The sequence below is a fragment of the Ooceraea biroi genome, chromosome 6 (genome assembly GCF_003672135.1).
Source record: "Ooceraea biroi isolate clonal line C1 chromosome 6, Obir_v5.4, whole genome shotgun sequence".
Classification (NCBI taxonomy): Eukaryota; Metazoa; Arthropoda; class Insecta; order Hymenoptera; family Formicidae; genus Ooceraea; species Ooceraea biroi.
Window position 1 is genome coordinate 6623642 of NC_039511.1, and position 14909 is coordinate 6638550.

General features: G+C 42.6%; 2 protein-coding genes across 2 annotated transcripts; both read left to right on the top strand.

Moving 5' to 3' along the window:
- Positions 1 to 6248: 6248 nt before the first annotated feature.
- LOC105283518 lies at positions 6249 to 6863 on the top strand. The gene has a single exon (XM_011346338.2). The coding sequence runs from the start codon at positions 6249 to 6251 to the stop codon at positions 6861 to 6863; it is 615 nt and encodes a 204-aa protein (XP_011344640.2).
- Positions 6864 to 12473: 5610 nt separating this feature from the next.
- LOC105281894 (podocan) lies at positions 12474 to 13363 on the top strand. The gene has a single exon (XM_011343448.2). It carries the CDS (start codon positions 12692 to 12694, stop codon positions 13247 to 13249), a length of 558 nt encoding a protein of 185 aa, XP_011341750.2. The 5' UTR covers positions 12474 to 12691; the 3' UTR covers positions 13250 to 13363.
- The last annotated feature ends 1546 nt before the right edge of the window (positions 13364 to 14909 follow it).

Genomic DNA, 14909 nt, shown 5'->3' on the forward strand with positions numbered 1-14909 from the left:
GACCACTCTTTGGAAATCTGTGAGCCCCTTTCGAAGATCGTTAAGCGCACCTCGGTAATCCTTCATGTTCAAATTTGGTGAGAGATATTCGTTCAATGCGAATGACGTTGAACGATTGGTTCGTTTTGACGATACGCGTATCAATTTATAATGATACCAGCCTTGTTCGTTCCACGTTCAAACACGTTCGTTCCACGTTCAAACACGTTCTTTCCATGTTCGTTCCACGTTCAAACACGTTCGTTCCACGTTTTTAAAACGTGCGTTAGCTGTTTCTGAGCCGTTTATCAGTCCTTTATTAGCGGTTCGCGATCATCCGATTTGTTACCCTTCAATAGGCATTCGCCAACGTTCCTGAGCCGTTCACTAACGTTCGAAAGCCGTTCTTGAGTCGTTCCTGAGATGTCGGCTATCTGTTCAGTGGGTATTCGAAAACCGCTCTTTTGCCGTTTGTTGTCTTCGTCATAGTTGTTGGTTAGTTGTTTGTAACCCTCGCTTTCCAACTTTAAACGTCGAAGATCGTCGTACGCGGCCTGGCACCTCTTCATGTCCCTCTCGAACGCAATCAGCTTTTTGTTAAATTCTTTCTGTTGATTCCTCAACACTTCAACGTACCGTTCCACGTACAGTTTATTGACGGCGTCAGTATCAGCCTCGGGCTCCGCTACGCGGTGAATCTTGCACGACTTTGCATCAAAGTCCGTACCGATGTGACACAGAGCGTTACGGCGCACGTAACTTCTCACTAACTCGTCCCAATGACGGGAATTGTTGCCGACTGCGTCGTTTCCCCGTTCAAATAGTCCAAACTTGTTGAAAGGCATTCGTTCGATGCGAGTGACGTTGATCGACTAGTTCGTTTTGACGATACACGAGTCAATTTATAATGAGACCAGCTTCTCGAAGTTCCTCGATGATCGACAGAATCTCGTTGTCGTGAAAGTTGTGTCCGGCTTGACGCGAAGCGTCGAGCAATCGTAGGCGATCCACCAGCTCGTTGGGATCGTCCCAGTGCACGTAATCGATCGCATTGTCGTTCAGTGTCATGACACGAGGTAATCCTCTTCCGGATTTCTTCTTAGGTTCAACCGGTAGTAACGGTGCGATTATGTATTTGTACTTGTATCCCCTGTTACTCTTTACCCGACCTCGCGCGCTGTGATCGCGTCTATACACGTTCGTCACCAACAGCATGCTCTTGTACGTTTGCATATCATTTGCCGTGTACACGCCCACGTCGGGATGTTTCTTGAAAATCAGCTCGTAAAGACCAAGTGTACCTTTGTGTCGCACATCGTCGATAAGTATGTTATCTTCGTGGTCTATCGCGAATCGTTTATTACCGAACATTAGCCCATCCTGATCGATATAAACGCCGAACACACGATCTATCTCATCGTCACGGCTTATAACAGCCCCGACGTACCGTTGACCCAACGGGCCCAATTGAGTCCGCAACGAATCGTCCATGGTTTCGAAAACGTTCTCGGTTGGAAGAGACGGTTGTACGGCTCCGATTCGACGCCGTTTCAATGTGTGTGATTCGCGATCCGGCGAGTCGTCCATTCGTTTCCTCTTTGTCTTCAGGGTGCGTGATACTTCAATCCCTGCGTCATCGCTCGATCCGATTCGACGTCGTTTCGATTCGTATGATTCGCGATCCGGTGAGCTGTTCCCTCGTTTTCTGTATGTCTTCAGGGTGCATGGTACTGCAAGCTCTACGGTACGTGGCGTAAAGGTTATCAATGGCGCATCCGGTACATCGCTCGATCCGATTCGACGCCGTTTCGATTCGTATGATTCGCGATCCGGCGAGCCGTCCGTTCGTTTCCTCTTTACTCTACTCCTTATCACATTCTTCTTCTCGAACTTCGGGGCGCGTGGCACTGCGAGCTCTACGTACGGCTCGCGCTTCGGGAGTACTTCAATCCCTACGTCCGACTCGTCCTTCACCGCGCGTGTGCTCGAGTTGTCAACGATCTTTTGCAGCGGTTCAATGATTAGCCCAAAATGTCTCCTCACCGCGATATCATCATCGATCATATCGGTCTTCAGAGCACGATGTTTCTTGCGGATCGATTCGCTCGTTTTCTCAATCACCCTCGCGATCTTTTCACGCTCACGAATATCATTGCCCCCAGCCATGTTGTCGATCAACGACTAACCACTCCGCGGTATCGCAAACACGTTAAATCCGTTTCTGTATCGACCGTTAGCGAGCGGGCTGTCCTTGTCTATCACTACGAAACCGTACTTGCGTTGCCAACAACTGCGACACAACGTACAGAAATCATCGTACGTCATATCGGTATTCACGTGATCGTTGTACACGTGTTTCAGGTTGGTACCATCCTGTTTGAACAGGATCAGCAGGTTCGCGTTGTTGCGTATAAGATGTTTCGGTATTCTCGCGTACGTCTGACAGAGATAGAAACAGTCGACGTTCGAGTGTCGCCCCATCGCAAAGTATTCTCTCACCGTATCCTGCTTATCGCACGCCACGTCATCAAAGACGAAGATCGAGTTTGGACGCGCCTCGTTCGGTGGAATGACGTCACTGTTATTGGAGAACGTAAAGTAATCGATTTCATCTATCGACGACAACAAAGTTTCCAAGTACTGATATTTCGGCTGCTGCAACGACTTCGAGTACACGTACACGTTCTCGAAACGTACACCGTGCGGACTCTCCAGCAGGCTTATCAGAACGTTGGTTTTACCGCAGTTCGAGGGGCCGCAGATGATCGCGCGTATAGTGGTCGGCAGCACCGGGCCGTGTTTGCGTTTCTCCTCATTGTCCCCCATCAGTCGTAATCTGTTGTTGCAGTTCGTAACCTGTATCGTCAATGGTTGCCGCACGAATCTCATTTTGTCACTTCTCGGTGGAGGAGTGGAGTCGCCTATTTATAGGCGCATGAAACCGCGAATCGCGCAGTATCAAAATGTTTGTCACGCTGACGAGTCCTTCCGATATACGCGATTTAACCGCTGAGCAGTTATAATTTGTGCCAAAGGTAGTTCTGTTGCAAGTATGTGGGAACTATATCGAACACGTGTGGAACAGGCTCCCGGAACATATAAAGGCTGATTCGGATATGCAGACTTACCGCCGTTGTCGCGAACATTACAATCAACTGTGGCAACAAACGCACATCGACGGTCCGGCACCGTTGATCAGGGATTGCCGTGAATGTCAGCGCTCGCGACAAACGAATCAGTGAGAGGCGGAAGTTTGCTGAATCGCGCGATAAACGCGCTTCCTTTCGAGCTGCACATTCCCGGCTGTTCTTGGTTCTTCAATCGTTGCCGACGAATTGCACTTTCGGCTACTCGATCCACCTTGGTGCAACACGGCGAGAAGCGAAGGAAGACCGTAAAGCTGAATAAGTGAAAGAGCGGACGATGTGAAATGAACTTTGAATGTATGATTAACAAAGGCTTTATTGTAACACGTTGAAAGCGCGTTTTAACAGCAAAGAAACTTCGTAAGAGATACACTGTGGCTTTAAGTCCGATCGACTCGACTCGCGATGCTCTAATGACAATGATCAGCTGATTCGGAAGCTAGCCGGTGTCGGATTCGGTAGCGGGGAAAGACGAACGCGTGTTTGTCTTCGATTCGCTTCATAACAAGTTCTTATTTTGAGGCTTAGAATCGATGAAAGGAATATGTACATGCAGAAATTAAGATGATAAAGAAAATCGCAATTGTAATTATTGATAAAAGTCTGAACACCGGCTATCAGTTTTGTGGTCCGGGTACGCGACTCGAGAAACGATTAGCCAGAGGTGATCCGGGTATAAATCCGTTGGACGCAGCGTGCCGCGAGCACGACATAGCGTATTCTCGGAGTAAGAATCTCACCGAGAGACACGCGGCGGACAGGATACTCGCCAAGAGAGCGCGAGAACGCATTTTTCGCGAGGGATTCGACTCTGGGAGAGAGAGCCGCCTCCACGGCTGTCTGGACAGCGATGAAGGCCAAGACGAAGCTCGGTATGGGTCTGAAGACGAAGAAGAAGAAGACAACGAAGAAAAGAACAACGAAGAAACGGATCCTTCCGGTAGCGAAACGCGGTGGTATATTACCGATTCTACCGATGCTAGGTGCGCTCGGATCGTTGGCCGCCGGGGCAGCGGGAGTCGCGAAAGCGGTGAATGACAGCAAAGCCGTGCAGCATCAACTGCAAGAAATGCAGCGTCACCATCGCGCAATGGAAGGTCGCGGACTGTATTTCGCTCCGTACAAGAATGGACAGGGACTGTATCTCGCCTCATACAAACGAGGACAGGACGCAGTAACGAAGAAAAAAAAAACGTCAAAAAGGCGATAAAGATGCCTACGGGTGTAATCACCAATGTAGAATTGGATCAACTGGCAAGACGTATGCGCGTACCATACTTTAGAGGTGTTTTCATGCATAACTCGTTACCAATGAGCGGTGTACGTCGAAACGAGAGCGGTATCGTGAATCTGGACGATGCAACGGGTCCCGGTACTCATTGGGTAGCATACGCAAAGAGGGGAGGCCACGTGATATATTTTGACAGTTTTGGTGATCTCCGACCGCCGAGGGAACTAGTACAATATTTCGGACATGCGGTGAAGATTCAGTACAATCGAACGTCCTATCAAACTTACGATCAGAGCATCTGCGGACAATTGTGTCTAAGGTTTCTCCAAACGGTCGACGATTAGTATGAATTTAAAGCCTAACGAGGTGCTATGAATATTCAGTATTCGTTGGGCGGTTTCTCCGTCATGTCACTGACACTCACGCTGACCGGGAGGAGTAGTATTCTCGCGGTAAACTACTTTCCATCCATAGATTTGAGCGACGGTGATTACGAGCTCGGTCTAATGGACTTTGAAACTTATCACACAATACCGAACGTGAACGCTTCGAACAATAAATTTTATTTTGGCGAAGACGACGCGGAGATTACAATTCCCGGGGGATCGTACGAACTGCGAGACATAAACGAGTTTTTGAAACGTGCAATATCAATTTCACAGAAACGGCATATGATTGATCCCAGCGACGAAAACCCGATAGTGCTCCGCGCTAATCACAATACGATGAGGAGTGAGATTAAATGCTCCTACAGAATAAATTTTGGAAAACCAAACAACATTGGATCGCTGCTGGGATTCTCGTCGAAGCGTATATTGCAACCGCAACAATGGTACGAATCGGACACATCGATCAACATCATCAACGTGAACGTTATCCGCGTAGAGTGTAACGTGACCGCGGGTGCGTACAGCAACGGCGAACGCGTGCACACGATACACGAATTTTCGCCGAGCGTGCCATCGGGATATAAGATATCGGAAAGACCGAGACAGATCATTTACCTGCCAATCATCGTACGGTGCATTACGGATCTAACGATACGCGTTGCCGACCAAACCGGGCGATTGCTCGACTTTCGTGAAGAAGAGATCACGATCAGATTGCACGTGCGACGGCGATAACGTGAGATGCTCATATTGAGCAGATCGAAGCAAGCGACAGATAACGCAATCTTTACGAGGCCAACGTTCGGTAATAGTCAGTCATCCGATACCACCAAGAAGAAGAGGCTCACCGCATCGAACATTGAATTTTTGAGATCTTTGGGTTTCGCGGTACGAAATATTTAATCGCGAAAAAAAATGACAGAGATCCTCAACATCGGGGACGAACCTATCTTTGACGATCGCATCGTCAAGATCGAGACTCACACGTACAATCCGTTCGCCAACACGACGTTCGGACACAGCGACGAGATAAGAATACCTATACAACAACAGGATCTGTACACACTGCCGCATGAAAGTTTTCTGTACATCGAGGGAAAACTAACGCTCAACGACCTTATTGGACCTCGTATGGTGATGGGAAATAACTGCGTGGCGTTCATGTTCGATGAGATTCGCTACGAACTTGACGGCGTGGAGATTGATCGCAACAGAAACGTTGGCATAACCAGCACGCTCAAAAACAATACACTGTTAACACTCGATAGAGGCATAACCCTGGGTAATTCCGGTTGGGATACGTATTATAGTGATAATGCAAATGGATACTTTAATTTTTGTGTACCGCTCTCCATGTTACTGGGATTTTGCGAAGATTACAAACGCGTGGTGATCAACGCTCGTCATGAACTGATTCTGATACGATCGCGCAACGATAACAATAGTCTGCTGGGAAATCCCACGCTGGCGCCTGTGATCGACATATTCAAGATACAATGGTGAATGCCGCACGTGTTATTGAACGAGATAAATAAGTTGTCGATGCTGCGTGCTTTGGAGAGTGGACGATACCTCACCATGGGTTTCCGATCGTGGGACCTGTACGAGTATCCGCTGTTACAGAGCACGACCAAGCATTCGTGGGCGATTAAGACCGCGACTCAGCTTGAGAAGCCGCGATACGTCATCTTTGCTCTGCAGACAGGTCGGAAGAACGTCATGTCCGAGGACGTTACCATATTCGACGACTGCAAACTAACCAACGTGAAACTGCATCTCAATTCGGAATTTTATCCATACGATGACTTGAATGTGGATTTCGAGAAGAACAAAACCGCCATCCTTTACGACATGTATTCACGTTTCCGTAGGGCTTATTATAATTGCAATTGCGCCGAGGCATACTTGACTCCTCTCAACTTTCTTCTTCGCGGACCTTTCGTGGTTATCGATTGTTCGCGACAGAACGAGTCTGTCAAGAGTGCCACCGTGGATGTGCGATTGGAATTTGAGTGCAAAGAGAATGTACCGCCAAATACAACGGCCTACTGTCTCATCATACACGATCGCGTGGTCAAATACAGCCCGTTGACCAACGTTGTACGCAGAGTCACCTAAACGTGGCAACATCGCGATCTCTATTATATAAAAAACAGCCGCATCGAGAATGATTGTAGTCGACGCGTTGATATCACAACCAATCATGTCCGTACCGACGTTCGTGGATCTGCAAGGCTTTATCATCGACGGAAACTTTGTCGTGAAGGAGGTTGCCGTGCTGAGAAATGGAAATATTCTCTCTCACTATATCTTTGGACCCTGTGTGCCATGGTACAGTCTCAACAAGGTGGAGAGACGCCGTGCATTCTGGCTGATGGCGAATCATCACGGATTACAATGGGACGATGGAACGATTCCGTATCGATGGGCTAAAGATCTGATTACAAAGGCGGTGACGGACGAAGCATCATATACCATCGTATACGTCAAGGGACGCGAAAAACGCGAATGGCTGCGGAATCTGCTCCTGGATGACGACGATATCTACATCGAGACTATCGACGCTCATTACGAAGACGTACCATTGTATAATAAGCTGGACGTTACGCATACTTTGCGTTGTAACAAACATGTAACCAAGTGTGCTTTGCAAAATGTATTTAAACTGTTTAATTGGTGGTCTTACCATACGAAATAAAATATGTTTTTATGAAACACAATTCTTCTTATTTCCCCTATCCCCTCCCCTCCTTATAATTGGCTGAAGAATCGAACACGTTCGTGCACGTTCAGTATTGCATCAACTCAAATTCCATACGTAAGCAGCGTTGACATCGGCGCTTAAAAATGTTTAGATAATCCCCTCTCCTTATAATTGGTTGAAGAATCGAACATGTTCATGCACGTTCAGTATTGCGTCAACCTCAGTGCGTACAAAACCTAACCAGCAACAGCAGTAGCAATGAACTCCATTGAGGGAAGCAGCATGAACTATTACGTTCCGCTTCAGGACGCCGAAACTCCACCGAAGAAATGTATCAGGTACGTTTAAGAATCTTCTCCTTTGTCTTTTGATTTTTAAGTATTTTTTTTATTCATGATTTTTTTCTCACAGCGTTTTATCCGCACGTCGTGCAGTTCGTATACTGAACAGCCGATACGCACTGACGGCTACGGGATATAAGTACCTGAACATCGGCATCAACGTCGGTCCACCGAGCTACGTCGAGATTGCGATAGGAGATCATCGAGGAAACGAGCTGATCCTATCTCTCGAAACGTGGAAGGGACTCTATGAACAACAATGGAACATCCAGAACCATCTCTGCAAGGATGTTCGCGACCGTCCTCTCACCGTTGGACCGTTAATGGTGCGATTCAGTGAGAGTCCAGTGTGTGATACCAAACTCGTGTGTCTGGATTCGTCCAACGTACGATTAATGATGACCGAATCGACGTTCTTCGCCATGATTAACCTGGACCGCTGCATCGAGCTGACGTACGCTCAGTTGGATCGTCTCGTCGAAAAGGTCGACGCAAAGATTGCGCAATTTTCAAATATCGCGTCCGCTGAGACTAAAAATGTAACAAACGTAATATCAGCAAGCGATTGCTTCAGCGCCAATAACATTATAGATTGTGAGCTGTTGGCTCTGGTTTTTAGTAAACCATTGTAAAAAAACAGATACAATAAAGAAATACTGTTTCAGACATAAAGTGTACTATTCTTTTCCTCACACTCATTTCCCTTACGCACTCGAGTATCCTCTACGAGGCGCTTCACCCTTAACTTGTCGCATCGAAACGTAAATATTTTTTTCTCTAGATCGTTCTCGAAAAGGCTGCATCTTCTAGTTTCGTAGATACTGTTAGTTGTATGGGGATGAAATACGTGTATATGTGCGTGCTGTGTAACCGAAAAGCGTCACGTTACGCCAGCTCTAGATTTTTAGCAGTTTTATTACCTCAACACTTAACGTTAACCATTGCACATCTAGCCTAAATCGAAAGCGTCACGTTACGCCAGCTCTGAAGCTCTTGAATTTTAGAGTTTTACTACCTCAACACTTATCTTAATATTAACCATTGCATATTGCAATCTCTACTCTTCTTCTTTTCTACGGGCTACACGCGAAAGATTTTTTCCCGTTCAGTCAGTCAGTTTTCAGTCTTCGATCGTGAATCTCAATAGTTCACTGAAAAGTTCTCGTGCAAAGTGACAGAATGGAGTATAAAGGATTCATCGATATCAATGAAATGAAGTGGACGCGCTGGGAGCGACAGGGGAGGAGGGTGGAGAACGAGTGTATCGACGAATTGTGGGCGCGACGGGAATGGAATGATGAGGACGATGATATTTTCCATTTGAGGAATTTATACGGAGAAGATGAATGGGCTCCCGAAAATTGGGACGAATGGGAAGATATCGGTGAGTAATTAATTTTATTTTTCCTTTTTTTTACATAGTATTATATAACTGGGTTCGAATAGTAAAATAATAATCGAGATTAATAATATTGTTACAGAACCTACAGTTGTGAGCAAGAGGAAGGCGAGTGAGGAGGAGGAAGAGATGTCGGAGAGCCTCAACAAAAGAATGCGGATCGAGGAGGGCAGTGATATTGGTGAGTTTTAAAAATTTTTTTTTACTTTTTATTTTTTAATTTGTATTACGAATAAGTGTACTAATCGTCTTTTACCATTACAGAAATTATCTTTGATAAAAAGCGTGCGCGGGAGGACAACGATGATGTCGGTACGTATTTGTTTATTTACTTTTTCGTTTATATACTTAATTTTTTTTATTTTAAACTAATAAATTTTTGTAAATTGTTTCAGTATTCCTCTGCAAACGAGTAAGGTTCGCGGAGGAAGAGGAGCAGGACGACGAGGACGAAGACGAGGAAGAGAAGAACGAAGACGAGGAAGAGAAGGACGAAGACGAGGAAAGCGAGGAGGAAGAGGAGACAGAAGAAGAGACGGAAGACGAGGAAGAGGAGACAGAGGAGGAAGAGGAGGAAGAGGATGACATACGCGAGTATTTTTTGTTTTTTCTTTTTTCAACTTCGCTTCATTACGATCGATTATTATTAATGACTTTTTTTATTATTTTTCAGAAATTGTATTTGTAGCGGCAGGAAAGGAGGAATAGGGGAACGAATTTAATATTAGTTATTAATATTAGTTTATATAACTTTTATTTTATTATTATTACAAATACTATTATTACTACTATTATTATATCTCTTTATTATTACTACTATTATTATTTCTATTTCTATTTCTTATTATTACAAGTACTATTATTACTATTATTATATCTATTTCTTTTTACTATTTCTTATTACTATATTATATCATTATTTTATATTATGTATTCTTATCTTTTACATATATTAAATATTCTTATTATATAAACTTTCTCTTCTTTTATTTTCTTCCTCCTTCCACTCCTTCACTCCACCCGCCATTGTCACTAAACATAAAAACAAATATATATTTATTAGTTATATAGTTATTTATTAATTAGTGTAGTATATTGGAAGTAGATCTTTTTTCTTTTATTTTTAAAATTTTAAAACTTACGTGGCGTTATAGCAGGAGAGATCACCGCTCCAAACGAACCCTTCTTCTTTCGCCTCCTCCTCTTCCCCATCCTCCGGCTCCATGCAGCTTGCGCAGACGGCTGACCCCTTCCACCTCGACCGCGGAAGACCCGCGTGAGCGCGGTCTACGTGCAAGCGGCTGGCCCCTTCTGTAACATAAATATTTTAAATTCAGGATTACATGATCGGCTTTTCCGTAATATACATTTTCTTTATTTACTATTACATACCTGTTTCTCGCTGCTCTTCCATCCGCAATGTGAGCGTATCCGTGGCTGACGAGTGCTTGCGTCGCGTTGGTCCGCGAAATACTTCTCCTCACCAGTGTTCGATAGTTCATTCTATTTGTTCCATAGTTTATTATATTTCGGAGCACGTGCTGTTGTTCCATTGTTCATTATATTTCGGAGCACTTGCACATGATAGTTGTCCTCAACAGTGCCCGATTAAGCGAATGCACCGATTGTTTAGTGTTTTTTATATTTCGGGGCACTTGCACATCTTTTCTCCGCACTTTATACATTTACGTACTATACGTAGAATGTCATGGTGTATTAACTGATACTTCCGTAGCACCCAGGGATCGTTGTATTCGTCATAGATCCACGAATCATCAGTCCAATCAATTTTCAAATCCGGGAAGTTGTAATACGGATAGGTTATCAACATATCGCATAAACTGTACCAGTTTCTCATCATTAACAGTTCGAAACACCTCCCGGAACCTGCAGGACCCAGAACATTCATTATTACATCGCTATAACCTGTGTACAGGCCTGGTTCTTTTGAATGCCCGTTCACCCTGAATAAGTCCTTGTCTGACGCGGCGTTCATTCGTACCGCGTATACCGCGTTCTCGATTGCACAGAAACTGCACCACTGATATGCGTTGCCACCTCCGGAACTCGGGATGTTCTTCTATCACCCAGGTCGCCATGCTCGCGTATTGTCACTTTCACTGTTCAATGTTTTTTAATTGTTCACTGCGTACATATCGGGTACATGTTGCACGGGAATATCACATATAATGCGGAGCGGCAATTTGTACACCAGCGACCGCGTATTCTATCCCAGGTGTCTACTTCGTGTCTTCGTATAATGTACACTACAGGTCCAAGGTCTACATTCGCTGTGCTGATTGCACATGACATGTACAAATCTGTAGGTCCACCCGTTGAATAATAACAGTATATGGCGCAGACACTGGTGAGTGGAGAAAGCGCCATTCGTTGGGAATCGGATGTTATTCTATGAGTTTCTTCTTCGGCCGCTTCTGCACTGCTAAGATACGCACTCTCGTCTGATAATATACTTTCTTCGTTACTATCTTCTTCGTCACTATCCATTAAAAGGCGATCGCGGGCGACACGGTTCTCTATATCGTCCATATTGATGTCATTGTCAAAGTTGAAATCATCGTCAGATTCGGAATCGATTTCCATGTTTTGCACACATAAATTCGTTTTGCGCGCACAGAACTTTTCACACTGAAGATTTTCGGGAAACTCTTTTCTACAGCACTCGCAACCAACTGTGATGCTAAACCTTTTTTCCGTTTGATTATATGATATCGGTACCATATCTCCGTCTCTTTCCACCCTGCAGCCGAATATCAGCCCTTGAAAAATAAACTTCTCTAATACAAGTGACCGCTTATTTCCAAACGTGACGCCTCTCTTTCCGATCGTATCACCCTTGAGAAATAAACTTCTCTAAACAGTCCCATTCCTAGATCTGTATATCGCTTCTTCTCAATTGCTCATTGACAGCAGCCGGGTATCGGCGCTCGAAAATAAATTTTTATCTATAAAACAATCCCACGGTTCCTAGAAATATGTTTAAATAAACATCTTATTGATAGCAGCCGGGTATCGGCGCTAGAAAATATAATAAGATATAAACATACAGCATACCATGGTTCGTTCCTAGATATATGTTTACATAAACACCCTCGACCGCGGAGGACACTTGAGAGGCCCCCCCCCCCCCGTGACGCTATACCCTCGCGCCTCGGAGATACTCCCCCGCCCCTCACCCCCCCTCGGAGCTCCCGAGTTAGAACCCGTATATTCTTCCTACTTTTGTTTAATCATGGACGGAAAAAGAGAGATGGACAATTTGATTGTTTTAAATTTGGATTATAATAAACTGCAGTTGATAAAAGAATCGAAACCGTATTATTCTGACTATTCTTCATGTTCATATCTGACATTATCTGGTTTAAAGAATCTGCGTTATCTTTCCGTTTTCGAGAATCAAATTCAGTCTATTGATTCAATAGCTTTTAAAAACAACATTGCACTGAACTATTTGAATTTGTCCACAAATGATATAACTGATATGCATTCAGATAGTTGTGTACACCTGGAGTCTTTGAAAGTCCTTGATTTGAGTTTTAATAAACTTGAAAATGTACCTTTTTTCTCAAATAACTCAAAGAATTTAACCTTTTTGTCCGTTAGTTATAATAATATAAAACAGATAATGTCGCATGCTTTTGCGAATACAAGATTAAGGCAATTGTTGTTAAGAGGAAATCAAATCGATGAGATCGATGTTGAAGCATTTGCCCATCTTTCTGTTTTGGAAGAGTTAGATTTGTCGTATAACAAATTAAATATTTTACCAGAAGGATGGACTATGCCTCTTACATCGTTGAAATATTTGGACTTAAGCAATAATAAATTTATTTCATTGACATCTTTGTTTTTGACAAATACAATGCCATTGGTAGAAGTATATCTGGTAAATTCACTAGAGTATTTAAATGCTATACATTTCAAGACTATGCCGCAAAATGAAACAATTAATCTGATTCAACTATCAAAGTTTAGATATAAATTTGAAACAGATTCAGAAATAGATAATATAAATAAATTCTTAGATACTGACTATTAATACTTGCCTATTTGCATAAAATTTAGTTGTTAATAATCATTTATTTTGTGATGTGATTTCTACTATATACATAATCATTAAAAGAAATTAAGAATATATATAGTTGCGGGATTACTATGTTTATTATTACTATGTTTATTTCCAACATGTAACACATACATAATAAAAAAAATTATATCAAACTTTCGTGCATTTATTAAGCGATTATCTGAATTACAGAAAAAGACACAATAGTGTCATGTACCAAAAGCACAGGCGGGTCATGCATGAGTGACGAGATTTTTTGGAATTATCCAAATTAACATAAAAAAACTTTATCTATTTATGCATGGATCGATTAGAATTCTTTCAGTAAAAGTTAGTAGGGTAAGATTGCCACCATTGGACGACCGTTGCTTTCATTGAACCACTAAGGTATTTCGAAAACTAAACTGACTGTTGGCAAAAGAAAGAGATAGAACGCACATGCACGCGTCCCCCCGCTATCCTCCTCACGCTCAGTTCCATTGCGGCCACTACTGCAGAGTGACACGCAGCAGTAGAGTTTAAGTACCAAAAAAATAACAATAAAACGTTTGAAATAACCACTCAGGTATATCTACTAATCGTAATTTTATCTTATTTTTAATATTCCCTCATGAAAGTATATTGATTTGAGGTGTTATTACATCGTTTAGTTAAATGTTCAGATCTAACTTCAAAATAAAAAATCGTCATCGTAAAATTTATACCTAATTGCTATGATTGAACCACCTAGTGGTTACTATGATTGGACCGGTCCAATGAAGGCTACTAATGAAATAGAGTCACATCGAGTACGAAAAGAGCGTAGTAAGTACTACACATGGAACGAAATTAGTATGAAGCTTGCCATAGAAGCTTTGCGGAAAAAAGAGATCGGTTTAAATGCAGCCAGTAGAATATATTCTGGGCATCTATCACGTAACTTTTCCCCTAGGATGGAAAATGAAAAATGAAAATTTCGCGTGAACTTTTACGTTATAAAATTTGCTGTTGAGATGCAAGAAATTTTCATTTTTCATTTTCCATCCTAGGGGAAAAGTTACGTGATAAATGCCCTGTACCGAAAACAACACTAAGCCGACGATTACTAGAGTGTGCTTGTGTGAGCAAAGGTAAAAAAAATACTTTTGCTCAGCCTGTAAAAAGTAATATAAAGTTACATAATTCTACCTTTCATTGTCGTTTTAAAATTGACAAAGATTTATTTGTGTTATGTTTAAAAAGAATGATATTTTTTTGTTAGTTTGAATTTTTAAATTACGTATATTAATATAATAACTATCAGTTGTTGATTTATTTTGATTGAAGTTGTTCTTTTGTAACAGTTGATCTCTTAAAATATCTCTTTTTTCTATAATTTTAGCGTAATATTTTATAAACAATATAGGTTAGAAACGTACCTCTAAGGTATCTGTGACTGATTAATAAATATCTATACTAGATTATTTTGATATTTTGTTTTTCTTATTTTTTTTGCCTTAGTTTCTTTTATTGGACCGATGGTCCAATGAATGAAACCAAGTGGACCGAAGAAGGTGCCAAAGGTCCAATCATGGAAACTTTTAATCTTTTTATATTTTTTATTTCCTTTTTTAAATGTTGATAGATGCTGAGACTTGTTGATTTTAAAGCTTAA

Coding starts and splice junctions, on each gene's coding strand:
- LOC105281894 (XM_011343448.2), top strand. CDS start 12,692: ATGCATTCAGATAGTTGTGTACACCTGGAGTCTTTGAAAGTCCTTGAT.
- LOC105283518 (XM_011346338.2), top strand. CDS start 6,249: ATGCCGCACGTGTTATTGAACGAGATAAATAAGTTGTCGATGCTGCGT.